Source organism: Vigna umbellata, chromosome 5, assembly GCF_029865625.1.
Source record: "Vigna umbellata cultivar VRB3 chromosome 5, Vumbellata_1.0, whole genome shotgun sequence".
NCBI classification, from domain to species: Eukaryota; Viridiplantae; Streptophyta; class Magnoliopsida; order Fabales; family Fabaceae; genus Vigna; species Vigna umbellata.
In genome coordinates this window covers 67,820,323-67,843,888 of record NC_142169.1, presented here as the reverse complement: position 1 = coordinate 67,843,888, position 23,566 = coordinate 67,820,323, and the positions used below count along the sequence as shown (strand labels likewise).

The following is a 23,566-nucleotide window of genomic DNA, read 5'->3' as shown; positions in this document are numbered from 1 at the left end:
TTTCAGTTATGGGATTTAAGAAAATCTTTATTTATCCTCTTCGAAACAAACATTATTTCTTAATATTATAATAAGGAAACGCACAGGGTGTTTGGTAATAATATTTAAAAGTAAAGTAATTTGTCAAAGAATTATTAATTATTATAGGATGTAAGGAAAGTATTTAAAGACGTTTTATTACCAAAAGATACCTATTTTTATTGCTAAATATTTTCTAGATACTGCGAAAATAATGCCAAAAATATTTAACTGATATGTTATTAGATTTGGCTGATTGAAAAATATACAAAGTATAAATAACAGATTGATCAGAAAGTTAATAGTTAAGATCTTAAAATTCAATTGATATATTTTTCATATGCTCATATATTTGGTTATAATTTCATGTATGGATTTTCTTCTACACATAGCTAATATTCGAATGAACTGTTATTATTACATTTTGTTTTATAAATTCTATAAGTTTTCTTTTAATTTAAAAAAATCGCGTAATCAAATAATAAATGCTATGTGAAATATACAAAAAAAATATTACTAATTAATATCTTTCTAGATTTTACTCATTAAAAAGTATAATTTCAGTAGAAAATGTAAAAGTAAAAATAAGTTATATACTATATATGATTTTTTAAACCAAATAAATAACAATTCTAATTGTTACTAATAGTTGACGCAAATCCTCTTCAAAACCTTCTTTTCTAGCAAAATTAATACTTTTTCTGTATTTATAATTTGTCTAGAGTTTTGTTTTGTACAACTTTTGGTTAGTTTTCTTGCTTTTTTGTTATTTTTTTATTTTTAAAATAATATTAGTTTGAAAACGAAATTTAAAGAAATTTATTTCAAAATTAAATTGAGTTAAAATTTCTATTATTAATTTAGTTTTAAATATTTTTAAAATTTATAAATATATTAGTAAGATAAAGTTTGTTTCAATAATTAAATATATTTATTATTGATTAGTATATTATTGTGAGAGAGTGAGTAGTGTATATTTGTATAATTGTATAAATATAAATACCGTATAGTTTAATTACATATGTAATTCTCAAGGTCATCCATATTAGTTAATTCTAAAAATAAAGTTTTCAAACTATCTATGTTAAATCAACAGCGATTATTTGCTTTCAAAATTCTGCGAGTTCTTTTCTTTACTTCGAATAGTTCGTGTAACCAATATGTAAAATAAAATACTAAAGTTACTAATATATTTCTAAATTTGCCTCAGAAAAATATAAATTTTGAAGGGTAAAGTATAAATAATAATAATTTATTATAAAAATAATAGTTAAGATCTTAACAATCACTTAATATATGGTATAGGTGAATATAATTCATTATAATTTTAACTATGTGATATTGAACTCAAACGTTATTATTACTTTTGGTTTTCTAAATTCTGTGAGTTATGTTTTAATTTAGCTAATAAAATAATAAATTTATGTGGAAAATATATTAAAACCATTATTAATTAACATCTTCCTAGATCGGTTCATTAAGAAATATATCTTCAGGACAAAAATATAAAAATAATAATAATTAATTCGAAAAGGTTTAAATACTAACAATCACTTTATATAATTTATACGAGGATATACTTTTAATAATCTAAATATCAATATTTAAATCAATTTATTGACATTGTTTCTAAATTATTTTAGATTCGTGTTATTTAATTGATTTCACGTAATCAGATAATAAAAGTTGTGAAAAAAATAGAAATATTTTACGTATATCCTTCTAGATTTGACTCATGAAAAGTACATTTAAAGTAAAATATAAATAAAAAAATCGATGAAAAAAAATTAATAATGAAAGATCTAACTATCACTCTAATAATTAGAAAAACTATTTTAAACAATAATATATTTATATGCCATTATTTCAGAATTTTTTAAAAGTTCTTGTGAAAGTATTTTAAGAGTTGTTATAATTTTTATTAAGTAAGTAATTCTAGAAAATAAAATAAAATATTTTCCTATAAGTTAAAATTAATTTATATACAAAAAATGAAAAATAAAAATTATAAGAAAAATTTTCTACAAAAGTTAACTTATGTATAATTTTTTCCCAATTTTAACTTAAAATTAAGGCCTAAACTACATATTAGTAATCATTTAAATTTCTTCTTTATTTTTTATTTTATTCAAATATATTTTTTAATTTAAATGCAACAACTGGTTAAAAAATTTATTTATCAACTACCTCAGTTCAAAGTGCGTGTATATTTGATATTTTACCTATTTATTTTTTAATCCATTATTTGTTATTTTTGGTCTCTTAAGTATGGTTAGTGGGTAGGCTATAATAATAGGTGAAAAGTAAGATATAGGATGTAACTTCATTAAGAAAGTTGTGTAATCTTCAATCTCGTAGCCCTAAAATCTTGCATCTTTAAAGCAATAATAGTTTTAAATACCACACAAAGTAACTCATCTAGGTCGCAAAACCATCTTTAAATTAACCTAATAATGATGCTTTTTTCTATTTAAGCAAAATCTCTATAAAAATCCATTCTAAGAATAATATATATGTATGTAATTTGAGAAATTTTTGCAAGAAAGATACGACATGGATGAAATCTTCCCTCATTATTTAAAGATCATTCTCGTTTTATCATAATTAATAACCCTTATTTATTTGTAAAAGAAATACAATTATGGATGAAGTTCTCTTTGAAAAATATTAAAATAGTATCCATTGATACCTCCAAATGAAGTTAAATTGTGGTCTTGCTCTAAATCTGATGTACAAGTTAAGGAATTGTCATTTTCATTATCTTCTCATATACATGTGATAATAAAATGGAAGAGGTTAAATAAGAAAATGAGTAATGAATGATATTCCATCCCAGATCATTTTTGGTATCAATGATATTTAATATTTTAAGTTTGTTTCAACAATTTTTTTAGAGTATTAAGAAAGTAGAATCCTAACAAATAAGAACATTTATATATTATTTTATTTTACTAATTTTTTATAGTTTTCTAGAATGTAATTGTGCCTCAGAAGTTAAAGATGGTTGGTAAAACAATTTCTTTTTCACCAACGTCCAACCATCCACTAAAAGCGGACTCCATTATAAAATGTAATGCACCCCACAACGGAGATCATATTTCTTCCTTCATTGTGTTGTTTCTTTCCTACTTCACTGTGGTATTTCACTTTGTCATTGTGGTGTCCATGCTTGTTGTTGGAGCTCATGGTTATTTGCTATGTCACTGTGCGTAGCAGCTTCCTATAATAATATTAATTAGTTTATTAAATATAAATAAATTAAGGGTTAAATATGTTTTTGGTTCCTTAACTTTCAGCGAAAATTGGAATTAGTCTCTCTTCAATTTTATTAACTTTATTTGATGTTTCAAACGCATTTCTTAGTGAACATTGAAGCAAAGTGTAAACAACTCAAATGCTATCATGAAACGCACTTGAAACATCAAATAAACCAAACAAAATTTAGCTAAAAGGACTAAATTCATACATTTCTAAAGTTTGGGACTAAATTAGGGCAAAGTTTTAAAGAGGGACCAATTCCAATTTTCGCTGAAAGTTAACGGACTAAAAACATATTTAACCCATAAATTAAATAAAAAAATTCGTAATTTATTACAAATAAAAATCTACAAACAAGATTAACATTAACTATAATTCAATTATTTTTTTTCTTTTATTACCAAAAACAATTTTAAAAAAAAAATAAATTAATTACATGTAAATATATTTTAAGTATAATATTACATAAATAAATCTAACAAAATAACTAAATTAATTATATAAAAAAATTAAATACATAAATATATTCTATAAATAAAGCTAAAAAAATTAAACTAATAAACGAAAAAAAGTAAACACTAAAACCCGAAGGCCAAAACGGATGTGGAAGATCCATTTGGCCTTCAACGGATGTGAATATCCGTGACAGATGTTAACATTTTCGTTGAAGGCCAAACGAATCTTTCATATTTGTTTTGACTTTTTGGTCACAGTGATTTTATGGACACAATAGACAACATACAATATCATAGCACACAACATACCAAAATCACAGCACAAAGAAACCTAAATAACAAACCAAACAAAATGAAAAGAAAGCTCAAACCAGAAAATGAAAATCAATACAAAACTAACCTGGATTGAAGAGAGGAAATCAAGCACAAACTACACTCCTCTTCGCGAACCCACCACCTAAGTCACAATGGAAGCAAGGACACAAACACGGAAGAGAAAATAATGGAGGGAGACGAAACAAAACTCACAAAAAGGGAGAGGAAGATGACGAGAGTGGGAAGAAGAGAGAATAAGAGAAATGAGGTTATGTGATTGTGGGGGTGTGGGGTAAGCGACACAATGGAAGGGGGAGAAGAGAAGATTAGGGTTTTAGATTAAATAAGGTAAAAGTGAAAAAAAATTACTTAAGGTTATTTTTGGAATAAAAGAAATTGAAGAGAAGGGTGTGGTGGTGTAGAGAGTAGTCTCGTGTCTCATTGATCTTGTGTTTACCTAATAAATCTTCTCAAAAACTCATAAATGATATTAGAGTTGATAATTTGTCTAAACAATCAATTCAAATAAGTATAACACGAGTCAAGAATATAAATGTGAAAATTCCTTGTAAGTTTTTCTAATAAAGATTTTAAACAAGTGTATTTCGTTGTCATAATAAAAACATTGGTATAAGAATGTCATTATTAAAATACTCGAAGTTAGAAATGTTTAAAGTATATAATTACTTAAAGACTCACATTTTATATAAGAAACTATTGAAAATTCAAATAAATCTAAGTCATAAAAATAAAAAATTAAACAATAAATAAGATTAAAAACCCATAAACTCAATATCTTGCGATTTTGAATTCGATGTAGATTAAAAACCATGAATTGTATGTCTTTCATAAATCTTTTCAATATTTATTATAATAGAAAATGCGAGATTGATGTCCGTGAATTTCAAAATCTTTATGTACACCTCAAGGTTTTTTCAAGTGTTGATTTTGCGATTAACATAAGAATCTTACACATATGACTAAAATAATTCAAAACATAATGTAATTTATACTCCCACAGACAGTTAAAATAAGACTAACCTATCAAACTTAAAATAACATTATTTATATAGTTTATCCCTCAAACAATAAACAGAAATACATAGAAATCACAGATAGATAAACAATCCAACACCCCATAACCGAACCAAGATATATTAGAAAATAACAATACAAGAAAGTAGTTAATTCAGTGTCTTCCTATATCTATTGTAGATTCATCACAACTGTGACTCCTCCCCGATCTTTCCCTGTTACTAACCATCCTATGGAAAGATCCTATTCTCAAACCCGAACACCCCACTTTCTCCATTTCATTTCCATCTTGCAGCTCATCACCGCCCACAACAGGTGGTGCTGTGGGTTGGACATGTTCTTCTTCCGGTGACACCTTTGGGTCAACCACAGTGCGGCAAATTGGGCACGTGGTGTTAGAATTAAACCATTTATCAACACAATCAACATGAAAAATGTGCTTACAATTTGGTAGCACTCTAGTGATTGCATCCTCCATAACAGTGGCCAGGCAAACCGAACACTCTATCACTTCACCTCGCTTGAACTGTTCCGTTTGGTTGTAGAATAGTTTAGGCAGAGACGCTATGATGGAAGTTTGAAGTCCAGGGTTGCGTGGCTCCACAGAACTGACATCAATCGGTGCAATCTGAGTGGTGATCTGGTGTAGAAGGTCGTTTTGGCGTCTCCTTTGTTGGCGTCTGATGAAATATTTGACACTAAAATGGACGATGATGATTATTGAGATCACAGCAAATAAAGAGATAGCTGCTGCTAGCATCACCTTTAGGCCTACACTGAGCGATTCGTCGTCGTCATGCTTGTCTTTGGAACCCATGCTTCTTTGATTTTGTGGAGATATGGTTTGGGTTAATTGATGGTGTTTATGTGGAACACATTCCACGGTTTGAAATGAAATTATTGGTGAGGAAAAAGAAATTTTGAAACACGAAAACTGGAACCGTTTCCTTTGAATTTTAAATCTTTCTCCGTCAATCTTATTGACTTTGCCACAACAAATTGTTTTCTTCGGTGTTTCGAGTAATTGGTCTATAGGGACAACTCTAGACTTCTAGCTACATTACACACTAAATTTCAATCAAGAAAATTATTTTTACTTTTTGAATTATTCTTCACTTCAAAAAAATTAAAACAAAAAAAAAACTGATATAGCTGAATTCTCGTGTATATCAATTGAGAAGTTAGATTCCTGTTAAAATAATGGTCAACCTTAATATTTGTCCTCTAATGAAAATTAGGAGAGTTAAATCTTGATTAAATAGTTGGCATTTTGTGTGCTTTTAAGTAAAAACAATTAATATTAATTATCCTCGATCTTTTTTTTTATTTAGAAGCAAAAGTTTAATTTAAATTAAGATCATAAATTAGATTATCAGTAAGACCTGGCAGTTGTTACACATCCAAAAATATATTAAGTAACTTGGAAGAAAAGTAACAACTTCATCTAATGTAGTCAACGACTCACTTTAAAAAAAAATGAAATTCTCTATTTATTTTAAATTATATGTTCTAACCTTAATTAAAATATATTTTACAGACACACTAACCTTTAATGATTGGAAATTCATCATAATTGAATGCAAACGATTCGAACTTAGAAGGCCAATTATGATAATTAAATTGAACAATCAGTCACATCACGCGTATAGCAGAAAAAGTATAATTAAATACAGAGTAACACTATACTAACACATATTAGCATTCTTTTGAAATGTATTATTGTGATAAAATAATCATTAAAATAATTTTTTGTATTTGTAAAAAAAAATAAAGAAAAAAAATAATAAAAATTAATGTCAAATGATAAAAATTGTGTTTGTCAAAGTATTTATTCTTAAATATAAGAGATATATTGAATTAGAAAAGTATGTAAAATGATTTAATTTGTATTAATTTTTGATAGATTGTGAAAACCAGAGAAAACAAGCATAAAATCACATTTACTTCATTTAAAAAATAAATAAAGAAAGTTAATTGGAAAGAAAAAATAAAAAGACAAATATCATATTTTCTAATAGAAAGATATGAAATGATGAGGATTTGTTATATTTAAAACTGAAGTTAATTAATGGTAGAGGTATTTTGTGAATAAAGGGTGTACTGTGATGTCTGTTTCTAGGGCCACTTAAGCAATGCAAAAAACAAAGAAATTTCAAAGTGAGAGGTCTATAATAGATAACCTTCTTATGAAAGTAGTGCATAAAGTTTTCTAAGTTGAAAAAAAGTAATAGTGTCACCATTAAGTCATTACAACATGCTCCAATTTCCAACCAGAACGAAAGTAGGTATGAATATAATATTCATCAAATGCCATTTTATTTATTGAAAAATGTAATTAATTTTTTTTATCACAATTTTTAATAAAACAATTTAAATAATATTTGTTTGACTAAAATTTATATTTTTCAGTGATAATATTTTTTTTTCATTCTCATTAAAGTGTTTTTAAAAATAGACATGCATATGAACATAATTAACAAGAATAAGTAACAAATAATAATGTAAACAATAGTATAAAATTTATATTGTAGAATATAAGTTTTTAGTAAAAACACGAACGAAGTATGAGACCTTAAAATTCAAATAAAATTGTGACTGGACTGTAAAAGTAGTATTTGCACAATAAATAAAAAATCGATAAGATTAATTAATTTTAAATTCCTGTTTGTAAAACACGCTAACAAAATGGTCCCGTAGCTCAGTTGGTTAGAGCGCTGGTCTTATGAGCCGGAGGTCGCGAGTTCGAGCCTCGCCGGGACCAGTTTTTTCTTTTTTATGTTTTTTAATTTTGGTTCCTATCTGGCATGAGTTGATTTTTCACCAACGGCCGCCAACCTTCCACGTTGGAGCCTTAATTTAAGGATCTAATAGACTTGCCTGTACCAGATGATCCCACAACAATTCTCTCTGTCTATCTGTTTTGCCGCTACCATATATACATATACTAATAATCTTCAATAATATAAAATAAATCCCACCAAGTAGTGCGAGCGAATTCCTGAATTTTTATTTGATATATATATATATATATATATATATATATATATATATATATATATATATAGCTGGATAAAATAATTGTAATAAAAGAAATTGAATAAAAGAGGCAAGAAAGCAAAGAAAGCAAAGCGTGAAGATGAAAACATTGGAGAATTTGTTGTGGTGTCATTTTAGGATTCATTGTCGAGTTCTCGAAAAATCCAACCAACTATGTATGCCATATTACAATAATATCTGTGTGGACCTGTCTAGGGCAATAGGGCAATAGCGCAAGACTACCCTCACCTCATCATCTTCATGTATTCGTCGGTAGTCGCTTTCACATACATAAAGTCTTTTCCTTTTTTATATTTATTTCATTTTTGGACTTACATTCATCTTTCACTCACCTTATACGTTATGAGAGAATTAAAGCTGGTATTGGGCCATGGCAATCCACATTTCACACCCACCTTTTATTCTTTTGCTCCCTCTCTCTCTCTTCTTTTTCTCCTTTTCTTCCTCTTTACTTCTACACTAATATATCATTTTCCCCAACCCCCATTGCTCCGTTGCCACTTCAGGAAACAAAAGGGGTCTCCTTTCGAACTTCTCTGGTACGTATGTCAGTCTCGCCCCACTTGCATTTTTCTTTCTTTTTTTGTCATGCGGGGAAACCCATTTCAGTGTTCATTTTGGACATATTCCCCGTTTGTTTTCCAGAGGTTGAGTTCTTGATCTATGTTTTTTATGTGCTCTTTTTGGTATATCACATTATCAGTTTCTTTTTATTTCTCTTGTAAGTTTCGCTTACATGGCTCGTATTATTTCTGGGAATGCAAAAAAGAGTTCTTTTTTCTTTTTCTTTTTTTAACAATTCGTACAGCATGTCTTATATTTTCATTACATTTAGATTCAATATGTGGAATTTACTGCTTTCTTTTTGTAGTGTCTGGAATTGTGTGTAAGCTTTTCTGATCGTAGTGTGATTTCCGTTCCGATCCATACTATGCTATATTTGTGACATAATCTTTCACTGGTTGAATATAATATATGCATTGGACTTTATTACAAACAACGTACACGCGAAATTCCCTTATCAAGCTTCTAAATCGTGTATTTTTACATATATACTAATGTTTAGAAGTCTAAGTATCTAACTGTATAAGGCCTTCGCTTATCTTGTTAGTCGGGTTTGTTTTGTGTGAATCTCTTATAATTAAGAACAACATGCTAAATGTGTATTAATGGAGGGTGAGATAAGATGCTAATGTTTGATATATTCACAGGGTTTATCTTATTTTGAAATAAGTTACTTCACATCAAGAATGGGTTCAGGCTATTGGTTTAAGACAATAATTAGCTTAAGAAAATCAAAACAAGGCAGATCAAAGAAAGCAAAGGTACAATGTACTTCCTATCACTTGCAATCTTTTTTTTCTAATCCTTGTAGGGATTAAATTGCAGAATGTCAATATGTTGATTTTAAACCTCTGTATCTCCGTTATTTTCCTAAACTATTGAATTAATGAGTTTTGGTGCCCCTTTATCTTAAATTATTTACCACATGATATCGAGATAAGCCTTTTTGTAATTGCAGTTCTCATTTCATAAAGGATAAAACTGTAGTAAGTTGGCTCTAAACCCAGTCGGGGTCTATTTGGAAGAACTTATTTACGTATTTGGATTTATTTTGATATAAGTACTTTTATAAGTTTAACTCTTTAGGAGTGCTTATGAAAATAACTTATTATTATCATTTAGTTGTTACGAAAATGAATCTTAAGTCCTTTTCTATGATTTAAATGAGTAGCATATTGTCCAGTACTTTGTTGCTATAAATTAGTTAGTTTAGAAGCCTTCTATAAACTATAAGGTCTGACTGCAATACACACACCTCCAAGTTGATGTGGTTATTTTTTAAACAGTATTTTATCTGAGTTTGGAATGATCATGCGTATGATGTACAGTAATGTTGTTTACAAAAACTTAATTGCTTTGTTTACGTTAGGCTGTAGAAATTCCATTTTTGTTATCAAGTATTTCAAGATATTTTCCATGAACCATTGTAACCAGAATATTTCTATCTGTCTGCCCACATTTTGGGACAGGGTATCTTAGCTCAAGAGAAACTAAATGCATCAAAGTCAAACAATTATACCGGGAAAGAGTCTAGTGATTTAGCAAATGGTATTAAAAGTGAAAACCTTGTCTCAGCTGGGGTGTCAGTTGAAACTATTGCTGCAACAAGGATCCAGACTGCATTCCGAGCTTATAAGGTTTGTTCAGTTGAAAAATTTGCATCTTTAGTAATCATACTTCTGTATATATTGTTTCTTTTTTCCATTGTCGATGCTTATGTACTAGTGTACCGTTATTGTATTTCTTGTATGCCAGATTTCTGAGAACATCAAAGGGGTGTATGATTACTGAGTTTTTGTTTACAGAAAAACAAAAATATTGCAGAGTGTACATAATACTGTGGAATTAAATCACAATGATTGCCCACACTAGTGGTATCATTCAAGCTATATCTACTGCATTGCATGATGTGAAGGACATTGCAAAATGTCATTAAATCAAATCTGCTGTGTTCTTAATTTGATGAATTAAGTGCTAAAGAATTTAATGAATACGTTAGGATGGCAAGGGTTCAATGGACCCTTTTTCACGCTTTCACAAAAACTAAAATGTTTGTTACATCGGAGATTAATTTCTTTTCATATTGTTCCGTGCAAATTGGATTTTGTAGATTCTCCTATTGTTTATGAGCGAAGAGTGACATTTTATCTGTGTCTTGACACCTTTTTCCTTTTCATAAAATATAACTGCATGATATAATTCTTCAAAACAAACATGAATTGGTAAATCTTTTACTATCCTCTTAAAATCAACTCTTGATGATTTTTGTCTTAATGTGCTTGCTGATGATTATTATTAGAGTATTTCAGATGTAGGTTTGTGACTATATTTCAAACATGTGTTAGTATATTTGACTAGTGTTTATTTTGCAACTCTGACTTTTAAACTGTCCAGGCTAGAAAGGCTTTACGGCGCGTGAAAGGATTTTCAAAACTGAAGATCTTAACAGAGGGTTTCTCTGTTAAAAAGCAAGCCAGTACAGCTATAACATACCTTCACTCATGGAGCAAGATTCAAGCCGAGATCAGAGATCGTCGAATATGTATGGTAACAGAAGACAGGATCAGGAGGAAGAAACTAGAGTCTCAACTAAAACTGGAAGCAAAGCTTCATGATCTGGAGGTAATCTTTAACTTGCCGTCATTTTCTTAAGTTTGTTTCAATCTTAATTTTTTTTTAAAAAGCCATTTTTGTGAACCTAAAAGTTTCTCGTACCCACAGAGCTTAGATCGATCTTCTAACACCATGTTTAAGTGAAAAGTTACCCGTCAACTGTCACATCATGTTGGTTAAAAAATGTCATATCTACTTCCAATGCTACCACTAACTGAATCTGAATTTTTATCTGTTTATTTGATGAAGAGCCTGTTGACGTATTTTAGCTATCTCGATTATTTCATAGTGCTGAGAAATTATTAGTTGTGTCTCTACTTTTCTGGGAAATTTTTTCTCTTCCTCGAGTGTTGCCTTCTGTATGCACTTTTTGCTTTAAGTTAAATTGCAAAGTGAAATATTTATAGAACATTACTTAACATTACCATCAAGTTTACACTGGACAAATATTTCACTAGATACATAATATTATTTGAACTTAATTCAGTCAGTCTTGTTCTGAGCACTAGATAGCATAAATTACAGGTTGAATGGTCTGGTGGTCCTGCAACCATGGAGGAAATCCTTGGAAAGATACATCAGAGGGAAGAAGCAGCAGTTAAGCGCGAAAGAGCCATGGCATATGCCTTTTCCCATCAGGTAGGTTTCTGAGTCTTGGGAATGTCTCAATATCTTTTATTCCCTTATCCAACTGATAATGACATGCATATACTATGAATCACATATCAGTGGAGGGCCAACTCTAGTCAGAGCCAACTGCTAGGTAGTTATGAACTTAGCAAGGCTAATTGGGGTTGGAGCTGGAAGGAACGGTGGGTTGCTGCTCGGCCTTGGGAAAGCCGCATCTCCGGCTTATCTGTCACCCCAGAGAAAACTCAACATAAGCAGCCAAGTAAGGTTCATAAGGATAAGAACACACCACCAAAAACTCCTGTATCAGTTAAACCTTCTTTAGCCATTGCAAAAGGGACTCCTCCTTCTGCCAATGCAAAAGGCAATTCAAAAGCTAGGAGATTGTCTTATCCACCGACTGCGGAGAAAACTGTGGTTCAAGGAGTGCAATGAATGAGCAATTTGTTCTTGACATGGTGGCAAAGATAAAGCACAATTTTTAAGTATCAAGCTTTTTTGATAACTTGAGTGGAACTGAGTCAAATTGATTTTAAATTGGTTACAATCCATAAAAGGTAAACCAGAAAGCCAACTTATTTATTTATTGGATTGCTTCCAATTGTGCATACGAGTGTGACAGAAATTCAAACCACTGCAGAGAATGTGTCAACAGACCTGTTGTGGGTGTGATTTGTTGATTGCTTCTGTTTAATTTCTTCTTTTCAACCTTGTATATTCAACGAAGAGACAGATTGTAGATAGAACAATATATCTATTCTTTTTCCTTTTATGTTGTTATAGAAAATTTCCAATATGTGATCATGCTGTTTGACTTCCGCTTGGTTTATGATTACCATTTTCATATGGCTTATGCAACTTGCTACTGTTTCTGTTCCATTTATACTTATATGTTACAGAACTAATACACACAGACACATCTTATATTTTTTCCATGGTACTTACTATCCTTTTTCCAATGCTATATTACTACCGGGCTCAATTATAAGCAAGATTAAATATTTTCACATTGATCATGAATATAATTGTTTTTGTTCAATAAGGTGGTGGTACCTTTAATAAATTAATATCAAACATTGACAATGGTGATTAGGTTTGAAGATAAAAATATTTTTGAAACAATAATATTAAATAGAGTTTAGGAAATCAAAACTTGTTTATATGTAAGTCCACCAAACATTACTTCTAATTTTGTTTGTACTTTATTTTGGAGGCATTAGTTGCTTTACATTAGCACACCATCGTTAAGAAAACATTAATCATTAAGATTGTAATATGACTAAAATATCATAATTTAAAGTAATAGTTTTTCAAAATTCATTTTAATATACATATTAATATAATTGAAAAGGCATTATAAATGTTATTTTGAATTTATAAAATAACTATAATTTTGGAACCGCAAGAGTGTAATTAATCACGCATGTTATGTCTGGTTAATTTATTTTAGAGAAATGGGTAGTTTTTGAAATTGTCTGAGAAGGTGATAAAATAAGTAATTGTTAATTTAAAATAAGATTAAATAGAGATATAGTAATGGAGGGTCGAAAATAATTGCAGAACAACGCCTCCATGATAGTGGTGGTTGGAAAGAGTACCTAATTAGCTGGAGTAGGCGAAGGTGATGAATTAATTATGGTTGATAATTCTCATCACCTACTTCCTCACTCAATCTTACCAATAATCTTCTCTCAAACTACTCTTAAATGTTTCTTTTTGTTAAAACAGCTTTCAAAACACTCTAAAAAGTATCCCTATCCCTAAAATATATTAATCTCACTGTCAAATATGATTATTTATTATAATTATTTTGGACGACTCACTCTTTCAATCCGAACAAAGTTTAGTGTTTAAATGGAAAATTTTCAATCTTTTTAGAGTTTAAAATACCTGAAGAATGTAATTATTTAAATTGTATTTTTTTAAATTAAAACGATTTCAATTATTTTTTGGATAAAGTACTCACAATTCCAGTGGTATGGCAAATTTGTTTTTAAAAGAAATAAGATTTAATATAAACTTTACATAAAATACTCAAATTTCAAATTATAGAAACGAATGTTAGTGGATTTTTTCAATATTATAGATTAAAGTGGTTGTTTTATAAAATCATGAAAAAAATACAAAGACTTAAGCTAATCTTAGAGCCATAGGGCCGAGCAGGCAATAGCCCAGGGCCCAGTAATCCTTCTCCCCTCCGAAAGGTTTTTTTCTGTTTCTTTTAGTTTTCGAAATTTTATTATTTTATGGCCCGTTTCATACGGCAAAGTTTATTGGTGCAACTAGCAGATCACACGAACACATTTTTGCTCGGTATTAATACTCATAACATGTGTCACGAGTAGGGATGGCAAAAAAATCCGCGACGGATAGTTGGTACCTGCGGATATTTACTATCCGCGGGTTGCGGGTAGCGGGTTTTTTAATACCCGCTTATAAACGGGTCGGGTGCGGGTATTATACTATCCGTATCCACGGATATCCGCTACCCGCAAAAAATAAAAATAAAAATTTAATTTATATTTTATTAAGTTAAATTTAATTAAAATTAACATTAATTTATATTTTATAAAGTTAAATATAATTAAAATTAAATTTTAATTTATATTTAATTTAATATATATTATATTTTATATATTTTTTGTAATTTTATTTAAATTTTATTATAATATTTTATAAAAATATATTTTTTTTAAATATTTATGGGATATCCACGGGTATCCACGGATATCCGCGGGTTTTAAAATATCTGCGGATATTTTTTAAGCGGATATCCGTGCGGGTAGCGGGTCGGGTAACGGGTGGATTTTTTTTTTGTCGGGTCGCGTTGCGGGTAGGCACTATCCGTACCCGACCCGATCCGTTGCCATCCCTAGTCACGAGTGTTGTTTGTGAATGAAAAATATTATTTTAATTTAGGAATTCACGTTTAATATATTTTTTTAAAATTTTAAATAACTCATGCTTATGAAATTATATTAAAAATAGTATTTTTTTTTATAAATAACTTTTATGGTAGTTTTTATCTATTATTTTTATAGTAACAAATACAATGAAGTTAATTTGTTTTTCATATACACAAAAATCACATGTACAGAGAGTATCTTAAAGTAATATCATTCTTTCAAATAGACTCTACATCTTATTTTTTAAATTATTACTAATTGAACAAAATTAAAACAAGAGAAACAAATCGAAATGACAATTGAATTCAAGGGTTAAATTCAAATTAAAATAACTACTAAATATGATTTACACGGTGACAAATTAATTAATTATTGTAATTTCTAATTGAAAACGAATTAATTTGAGTAAAGTATGTTTCTAATTTCAAACTTTGCCGTGAAATTAAAATAATTTTGATACAATTTGATTAGTTATTATGATCTAATTTTGTTAAATTTATTTAATATGTCAAATAATATTTTATATTTATGTTTAATACGTATACATAATTTTATTAATCTAGAACACTATTTAACACGTAAAAATAATTAAAATTACTCAATAAAAAATGATTATGTCTATTTTTTTTAAAGTTTATGTATTAAAATGTTTCAAAATTTGAGACATAAATAAATTTTGATGTTTAAACACTACAAACATATTTATTATCTTTTTTTTTACTACAAATATATATCTAATTAAAGTATTCTCTCACTTAAAATATCTCTAATTAGTATAATCCAATATACTCACGTGGTAGTTAGATTCAAGTAGACCTTTTATGCACAGTTTAACTCACTTTTTGTGGTTCCTCATCCAAGTTTTATTCTATAATTTTAAAAATATACACATAGGTATCTAAGTTTATGTGCTAAATAGTAGTAAGTCATTTAACATTATAGAAAAATATTTTAAAAAACAATTGCAAGGTGGTCAAACTTTTTTTAAGAAAATTATACACGAAATTAAGTTTAATTTATATATATCTTCTAACCATTCTCATTAAGTACTTAGACAAAATGTGTCCAAGCAAAAAGGAAATTGAAATAAAGAAGTTCTTCCAACCACACATTTCCTATTTAAAGAATGGAATCCCATTTAATTTGGTGGTTCAATTGTTGAAAGACTGACACAGTACATTAGAAATAATTAGTGATTAAATAAAATTTGGATAAGTGGTAAAATAATGAAATGAAATCCTGAGAGATCTGCATTAAAAACCGGCATTTTGGATATGGACTCGTAACTGACCCTTGATGCGAGACAGTACCAAAGAGGAACAATATAATCTTAATACCTAACAAGATCAATAAATATTCACTACATTTCAAATTCCTTCACCACCTGTCAATTCATTGCATTAAACATTTTTCCATTTCTGATCTTTCATTGCCTGAAAAGGGCCAAGCTTAACATACTTTCACACACACTTTCTCCCTCAAAAATTGCACTTGCCTTAACTCCTTCTTACCTCATTACGTATTTATCTATTAAATTCATTAGTGTAAAAATAACGTCATGTCTTTAACCACTGAACCTTAAAAATGTAAGTGACATCTTGATAAATAAATGCAATTATTAGAGTTCGTTTAAAATTATAATTGGACTTGAATTTGTTATATTGGATAAATTTTGTGAAAACGTCAGATATTAAAATATTAGTGAATTTAATAAAAATTTGAGCGAAAGATTGAAAATTCATTCACTTTATCTTAGACCCTCTTTTCAAACTTTTCTTTTCTGGAAAGAAGTTTGACGATCACCATCACATATAATATTTCTTTCATTTGTTACAAATGCATATTGATTAACTACTTTAGGTATTACTTTTGTTTTTTTGATCGATTTTTCTTAGTGTTCTTGTTCTTCATAGGCGCATTTTGTTTTCTCTTGATAACATTTTATTTCGACGAACTCACCTTTAGAAAGTTAGTTTTTGTTTTCGTTTTGAAGAACTTATTTGTTGAACTTGTTTATTTTTTTGTTGAACTTGTTTGTTGTTGTTGTTTGGTTGAACCTGTTTGTTGTTGTTAGTTTGATTGAACTTGTGTGTGTTGTTTATTATTGTTGTTTGTTGTTAATACTACACTAGTTCATAATTCATGCTTTATAAAATACCAAAAAACTGAAATTTGTTAGTTTTACTTTTCAGAATGTCGTAATGATCACAATTAATTTAAAAAAAACAAAAAGAATTGATTAAAATTCGACTTCGACGTTAATGTTTGCCGATGTAGCGTCGACCTCGAATCTCAAAGACCGAAAAACACTACGCAGTGTTTTTGTACCAATGCGAGACGTTAGATTCCGACAATTACAACGTTAAACACACATTCATTGAAAATCTTAATAGAAAATCTGATAGAACTTTACAAAATAATCATTTATTTAAAGCCTAAACATATCAGTATCTAATACAGGTCAGTGAAGTGTCTAATCTTTCAAAGCCTTTATATCTAATAAAACTACGATAACCGTATAAGTATGTTAAATATAGAAACATGTCGCGGTGTGAGATATATGCATTGTATCCCAATTAGTGCAGGAAAACATAAACATAAACATGAACCTGTATTTTTGACAGGAAACTGGAGAGACAAGTTATTCAATGTTGGTTGTTAGAGATAAAGAATGAAGATGGTTAATGTGGTAGGAGTAGGACCAGAAAGATGCAGCCATTCATATGGTTTCAAGGACATTAATATTTGTTGCCAAAAACAGGTATTCCTTCACATCATTCAATCATAGAACCTGTACCATTCTACCATCTACCCCATTTTCATTAACTTCTACTAGTTCAAATATCACTACGACATGATATATTTGTAGTATGGCCTTGTATTACCATTCGTGACTTGTATTGTGAGAAGATAGTTTTTCTCTCCCAAGTTCATGGATTGTTCAAACTCCAATGGAGGATCAAAGAGGCTTCTGGACTTGGCGCAAAGGCTCCGCCTTTACAAGCCCCCAATATTCCCTGAAGATATTTTGGATGACATCATGGAAGACAAGGTTGTCTCAGAAGTGAGTTACTCAGAATCAACCACCTCAATGGCTCAAAACACAGAAGAATTCAGATACAAGAGAGCTGCTGTTTTGATCTGCATCTATGAAGGAGATGCCGGGGATCTCAGAGTGGTACTCACCAAGCGCTCTTCCATGCTCTCCACTTACTCGGGTCAGTTCAATTTCATACAAGTGCTTTGTCCTTTTTTTTTAAAAAAAAATGATAGATTACTATCATATAATTGTAACTACATTTGCAATGTGGTTGTTCTGCTGTGATAACAAAGATCTTGGTGTCTTTTAAATTTTTGATGACATGTTTGAAATCTTTTTCCCCCTCCCTTCATATTTAGGCTCTGTGAATGAATCAGTAGGGAATGTAATGAGGGTTGTGTGTATTGCATGTTGTTTTGCAGGTGAAGTGGCCTTGCCTGGTGGGAAAGCGGAGGAGGGTGACAAGGATGATAAGGACACGGCAAAAAGAGAGGCAATGGAGGAAATTGGGTTGGACCCTGAACTTGTCGATGTCGTTACTGTTCTTGAACCATTTTTCTCTAAGGTATAGACTCTTTTTCACACATCTACTTGTTGGAGTAACTGATATTATGCAGAATTCTGAAGCATCATATCACATGATCTTGAGTGGTTATACATTTCTTGATTCACAAATGAACATTGATTAATCTAAAACTATTGATAAAGTTTCCTCTAAGTGAAAGTTAACCCTTTTTTTAATCCTTTGGTAGTACCTGATGAGAGTGGTTCCTGTGATTGGCATTCTTCATGACAAAAAGGCATTCAAAGCTGTTCTGAATCCTGCGGAAGTAGAAGCTGTGTTTGATGCACCTTTAGAAATGTTCCTCAAGGTTGAGTCTTAGTTTTATTTGTGTGTGATGTATGTTTTACTTTGTATTGATGTAGAAGTTGATGTGAATCAGGATGAAAATAGGAGTGAGGAGAAGATGGAATGGATGGGAGAGAATTATCTGATACATTTGTTTGACTACGAAATGGAGCATAAAAAATATCTGATATGGGGTTTAACGGCTGGGATCTTAATAAGGGCAGCATCAGTTGTGTACCAACGACCACCAGCTTTCATGGAGCACAATCCTAAATTCAAGCTTCATCAAGTCATTTAACTCTGTAACGCACTCAATTTACCTCTTAACAATTGTTCACCCATCACTACTACACATTTCCAGATTAACTCTTTAAATGTATCCCAACACTTGCAGAATGCCATCAATAAGTTACAATTGTTTACTTCAAAGAATGCATCAAGAATATTTACAAACATTTACTCAGTAAAACTTGTTCAGCAGAATATCTAGCATTTTTTTTTATTGAAAGCTATTAAGTTAAATGAAAATCAATAAATGAATTTTGAAACTCATAATGTACGAGAGACTGAAATTTTAGTATTTCGCTCCATTATCACATAATAAAAAGAAAAACTTATATTGATTAATTTAAATTGGAGTAATATTTTAGTAATTAGTTTGCATCTTAATTTAATTAAATTTATTATTTAAGACTTTAAATATTATAAAATTAAAAAATATATTTTTATTTACATTTGGAGTCTCCATCATTTTACTTTTCTAAATTATAAGATATTTAAAATTAACAATTTTTTATTTCACAATCATAAAATTCTCATGCAATTTTATAATCATTTTAAATAAATACAACTATTTAAGAATTTATAACTACCCACATGTCCTGAGTTTAAAGCTAATATCTCGAAATGATGTACTTTTTATTGGATGCATATTGTCAAATTATTCCAGACTAAGCACTCTTAACCATGAAGTTCTTATGGGTTAGGCTACCAAAGAGCAAATGCATTTTCTGGTGATATGAGTAGCCAAATCAATCCGTTTAAGCTATCATTCAACTGTATAGTCCCATACCTATACAGTCTCTAGATTCCTCTTTTTCTGGTGTATGTTCGATTTGTCCATGTGCTCCTTCCACGGAAAGCCTGCCAAGAGTCGCTCCTTGTCAGTGCCCCTTGCACTTCGTGTCTCTTGCACCAGCGATCACTCTCCGCCCTCATCAGTGTCCGGATGTCACACATATTAATTTAAAATTTATATTTGGTATTTATTTCACTTGTCATACAATTAACTAATATTTATATTTGTTTTGTTAATTGTATGATATTTAAAGTTTATAAATAATAATTAAAATAATTATAAAACGTAAAAAGTTAATTAAATTGGGATGTAAACTATATCCTAAAATATATTACTCTATTGCATCCTCTCCATTAAGATTAGATGATATAATTGCTATCAATATCAAAATAAGGCAAAAAGAATTAACAAAATTTAAATGTATCAATATCAACTTTAAATATATAATGACAAATTAATTCAATAGGGTCACGTAATCAAATCAGAATGAACTGCCAACTCGTCAAAAGCATTTTACAAGACACCAACCACAGTGCATACAGACACAACAAATTTCTATTGTTATTTATCTATAGAGTCCTTTTCATGCATCATCACCCATTTTATCACAGTCTGTAAATAAATATAAAGGTTATATTCATTTAAGTGTATTCTCTCTCTAGCTTTTACACTACTTCTACAAACATCACATTATGTGGAAAACTTTTATGGACTTTAGTTCAAGATGTGTGGGGACTTGAGAAGATTGCATTTGGATATACTTCTGCTCAAAAATTCCCATAACTGTTAATATTTATCTATTACAAGGTTAATTATATTTTAGTTTTTAAACTTTTTTTAATGTATAATTTTTTTAATTGTAGTATAAATTGTAATTATTTTTTAATTAATTTGGTTATAACAGGTTTCTTTGTTATCATAAAAGGTGTTACTATTATAATTGTGAAACAGAGGTGGGAGGGAAGAGGAGAATGAGTTCAAAGAGAGCTTCTTCCAGATTACAGGCTTTGATTAATCACATCCAATGTTCGTATTCCGCGCCGACGAACCCCGACATTTTGGATAAACCCATCGTTTTGAAGAAGAGAGCGGCGGTTCTGATATGTGTCTTCGAAGGCGGCGATGGAAGTCTGCGAGTGATCCTCACCAAGCGCTCTTCCTCTCTCTCAACCCACTCCGGTCTTTCCTTCACTCTTTGCAATCGATGTTGTTCTGTTTTTCTATTCCATTTCGAGTTTTACCTCACTGTAATATCAGCAGGTGAAGTGGCTTTGCCAGGTGGCAAGAGGGAAGAAGGTGATGCTGACGATGTACAAACAGCGTTAAGAGAGGCCAAAGAGGAAATTGGCTTGGACCCTTCTCTTGTTTCTGTCATTACTCCTCTCCAACCCTGGCATACAAGGGTATATTTCTCTCTGCTTTTCATTTTTTTCATCTTCCATTGCATCTAACTTCATTTGCTTCGGTTTAGGTTATCATACTCTGACACATCATTTTTAATCGCCAGTTAAAGGACAAAAATTAAAAATAATATCTTTCTGGATTAAGCAAAATTGAAAATGACATGTAATTAAATGTTTTTAGGTGCAGAGACAATTTGTGACTATGGCATCGTATGAGTAATGAAATGTTTCAAAAACATGGAATGTAGTTTATCAGTAGATATTTCAATCCAATTGTGTCGATCCATTTCTTAGATTCAGGTTATTAACCACCTTCCTGCCCCCAAGTTCCAACCTTGTTGGATTCAGGGTTTTAATTCTGGGAAAAACTTGCTTCCTTTAAACCCAAGATTCCTAATCAGATGAGTTAAGTCCTGCAATTCTAGAGTATGCTATTATTTTACTATTTTGTAGTATAGTGCTACTATATTCCCTAAGACTTGCGTTTGTATCGAATTATTATCTGCCGAGCTAATATCAGATGGACCTTACTAAGGTTAAAGCTTCTTCAATTATGCCCAGTTTGGTTGACTTTTACCCTATGGGATATCTTCAATTATAACACTCTATTATTGAGACTTTTTCAAGCATGAATGCAGAGTTTGTATTAATTTGTAAGTCCTGGCGAAAAAAATAGATGAGATAGCTTTTTAAAAAGTTGAGATGAATTAGTTGGTTTTAATGTGAGAAGTTTGATTCGACTTTACATTTTTAATTCATTCTATTTTCTTCTCCTGAATACTCAAATTTATCCAAGTGTCCACATAAATAAAGAAATCTAGTTAGTTTTTTTTTTACAGTATTGGCAAACACACAATCCAGATTTAGAGGCACACATTAATTATTTTAAGTAATTGAAAATACCTTTGAACCTTAGATTTTTGCATAATTCATTACCCTTACAAAGCAGTTTTTAAGTACAGTATGGTGTAACCATAGTACCTGTGCTTGGAGTACTGTCCGACAAGGATGCATTTTCACCAATTTTAAATTCAGCTGAAGTAGAAGAAATATTTGATGTTCCATTGGAGATGTTCCTCAAGGTTTGTTCTACTGTAACTGTTCTTTTATATACTTATTTTTACGGTTGGAAAATTTGGGGCACGTTCTGGCATAAAGGCAAATGAACTTAATTTCTGACATCATGGTTTAATGCAGAATGATAACAGAAGAGCTGAAGAAAGAGAATGGATGGAGGAGAAGTATCTTTTGCATTATTTTGATTATGAGTTTGGGAACAAGAAGTATGTGATATGGGCTATAACTGCTTCAATCTTAATTGGAACGGCTACTCTTCTACTTCAGCGGTTCCCTGATTTTCTAGAACAGAGGCCTACAATATGGGGAGGGATGACTGAAGGTGACAAACTCATGCTGAAGAATATTTCTAATTCCAAATAAGGAACTTATGCATAAATAAATTAATATTTAGAAGTTATTTCATATTAACTTCTCTGAAATCTATCTTTTATCCCACTCATGAGTTAATTTTAGTTTATGGAGAAATTATTGTTGTTTTTAACTCTTACTTGTCTCTTCTATTAGGTTCGTATAGTAACGACTGATATGTGTGTTAGATGGATGCTTAATAATATGTTTCATTGGGAATTTTTTAGCCAGTTTATATACATCGCATGTTTTTCTAAAGCATAGTGAATTTATGCATATAGTTGGACCATGGTTCGGATATTAATCTTACACACACTAAAGGAAACTTGGATATGTAATTAATTGTATTTACAAATCAGTGACAATTGTATTTTATGACGACTACTCAGTTTATATTATAAAGTGGAAAAAAAGAAAAAGTTGGTTAGCCTTGTGTAGTTTCTTTCTTCTGGTTTTCAATGTTGCGTCAGTCTGCATTATAGCAAATTGTTCACGCAACTAATGTGGATTGTGGAATGTGTTGAGCGTCTTTTATATATATATATAGAATTTTCTTGTAAAAATTTGTAGAATTGGGTTAAAGACATGGATTTTAGTTAACACGGAAGCAACCAGTTCTAGGTTTTAATTAGTTTATTAGCGAGCCCATTTTATACTCACCTCATTCAGTAAAACCACGTCCATCAATCAAGTAAATGCAGAAGCTGTTCATTTAGGTTCTGCGTGATGCTATATGAAGAGTTACTTGGAGTGCATTTTGCGTAAATAAATTGAAGGCAGCATTGTTTTTTAAAATTTATATTTCATTTATGAGATCTTGAGCAAATGCAAAGCATTATAGACGCAGTTCGTGATGAACCTATTTCCAATGCAAAAATTGTCTATATGGCACGGTGGGTGAATTTCAGTCAACAGC

The 23,566-nt window shown here is 30.1% G+C and overlaps 4 protein-coding genes and 1 non-coding gene across 8 annotated transcripts; 4 read left to right on the top strand and 1 right to left on the bottom strand.

The window, feature by feature from the left end:
• Nucleotides 1–5,088: 5,088 nt before the first annotated feature.
• Nucleotides 5,089–6,032, bottom strand: LOC124833219 (RING-H2 finger protein ATL39-like). The gene has a single exon (XM_047307638.2). It carries the CDS (start codon nucleotides 5,896–5,898, stop codon nucleotides 5,236–5,238), a length of 663 nt encoding a protein of 220 aa, XP_047163594.1. The 5' UTR covers nucleotides 5,899–6,032; the 3' UTR covers nucleotides 5,089–5,235.
• Nucleotides 6,033–7,768: 1,736 nt separating this feature from the next.
• On the top strand, nucleotides 7,769–7,842 carry TRNAI-UAU (transfer RNA isoleucine (anticodon UAU)). Its single transcript has one exon. It is a non-coding gene; the product is annotated as a tRNA-Ile (tRNA).
• A 638-nt stretch (nucleotides 7,843–8,480) lies between these two features.
• Nucleotides 8,481–12,763, top strand: IQD9 (IQ-domain 9). Of its 3 annotated transcripts, none has more exons than XM_088091838.1 (6): nucleotides 8,481–8,681; nucleotides 9,350–9,463; nucleotides 10,172–10,339; nucleotides 11,097–11,324; nucleotides 11,841–11,954; nucleotides 12,045–12,763. In XM_088091838.1, the coding sequence occupies exons 1-6, from the start codon at nucleotides 8,481–8,483 to the stop codon at nucleotides 12,378–12,380; spliced, it is 1,161 nt and encodes a 386-aa protein (XP_087947964.1). In that variant the 3' UTR covers nucleotides 12,381–12,763. The 3 variants fall into 3 exon arrangements, with proteins under 3 accessions (XP_087947964.1, XP_047163603.1, XP_047163604.1); XM_047307647.2 differs by having other exon boundaries at nucleotides 8,544–8,677; XM_047307648.2 differs by lacking the exon at nucleotides 8,481–8,681 and adding an exon at nucleotides 8,712–8,785.
• Nucleotides 12,764–17,601: 4,838 nt separating this feature from the next.
• On the top strand, nucleotides 17,602–19,210 carry LOC124833207 (nudix hydrolase 15, mitochondrial-like). The gene is made up of 4 exons (XM_047307623.2): nucleotides 17,602–18,069; nucleotides 18,314–18,456; nucleotides 18,644–18,763; nucleotides 18,836–19,210. Exons 1-4 carry the CDS (start codon nucleotides 17,784–17,786, stop codon nucleotides 19,037–19,039), a joined length of 753 nt encoding a protein of 250 aa, XP_047163579.1. The 5' UTR covers nucleotides 17,602–17,783; the 3' UTR covers nucleotides 19,040–19,210.
• Nucleotides 19,211–20,744: 1,534 nt separating this feature from the next.
• On the top strand, nucleotides 20,745–22,869 carry LOC124833175 (nudix hydrolase 15, mitochondrial-like). 2 transcript variants are annotated; one of them, XM_088116812.1, is made up of 4 exons: nucleotides 20,745–20,998; nucleotides 21,077–21,222; nucleotides 22,185–22,304; nucleotides 22,420–22,869. In XM_088116812.1, exons 1-4 carry the CDS (start codon nucleotides 20,791–20,793, stop codon nucleotides 22,660–22,662), a joined length of 717 nt encoding a protein of 238 aa, XP_087972938.1. In that variant the 5' UTR covers nucleotides 20,745–20,790; the 3' UTR covers nucleotides 22,663–22,869. The 2 variants fall into 2 exon arrangements, with proteins under 2 accessions (XP_087972938.1, XP_047163534.1); XM_047307578.2 differs by having other exon boundaries at nucleotides 20,750–20,998; nucleotides 21,080–21,222.
• The last annotated feature ends 697 nt before the right edge of the window (nucleotides 22,870–23,566 follow it).

Coding starts and splice junctions, on each gene's coding strand:
- LOC124833219 (XM_047307638.2), bottom strand. CDS start 5,898: ATGGGTTCCAAAGACAAGCATGACGACGACGAATCGCTCAGTGTAGGC.
- IQD9 (XM_088091838.1), top strand. CDS start 8,481: ATGAGAGAATTAAAGCTGGTATTGGGCCATGGCAATCCACATTTCACA. Junction 8,682..9,349: donor CTTTCGAACTTCTCTGGTAC/GTATGTCAGTCT, acceptor ATATATTCACAG/GGTTTATCTTATTTTGAAAT. Junction 9,464..10,171: donor GCAGATCAAAGAAAGCAAAG/GTACAATGTACT, acceptor ATTTTGGGACAG/GGTATCTTAGCTCAAGAGAA.
- LOC124833207 (XM_047307623.2), top strand. CDS start 17,784: ATGGATTGTTCAAACTCCAATGGAGGATCAAAGAGGCTTCTGGACTTG. Junction 18,457..18,643: donor TTGAACCATTTTTCTCTAAG/GTATAGACTCTT, acceptor ATCCTTTGGTAG/TACCTGATGAGAGTGGTTCC. Junction 18,764..18,835: donor CTTTAGAAATGTTCCTCAAG/GTTGAGTCTTAG, acceptor GATGTGAATCAG/GATGAAAATAGGAGTGAGGA.
- LOC124833175 (XM_088116812.1), top strand. CDS start 20,791: ATGAGTTCAAAGAGAGCTTCTTCCAGATTACAGGCTTTGATTAATCAC. Junction 20,999..21,076: donor CTCTCTCTCAACCCACTCCG/GTCTTTCCTTCA, acceptor CTGTAATATCAG/CAGGTGAAGTGGCTTTGCCA. Junction 21,223..22,184: donor TCCAACCCTGGCATACAAGG/GTATATTTCTCT, acceptor TTTTAAGTACAG/TATGGTGTAACCATAGTACC.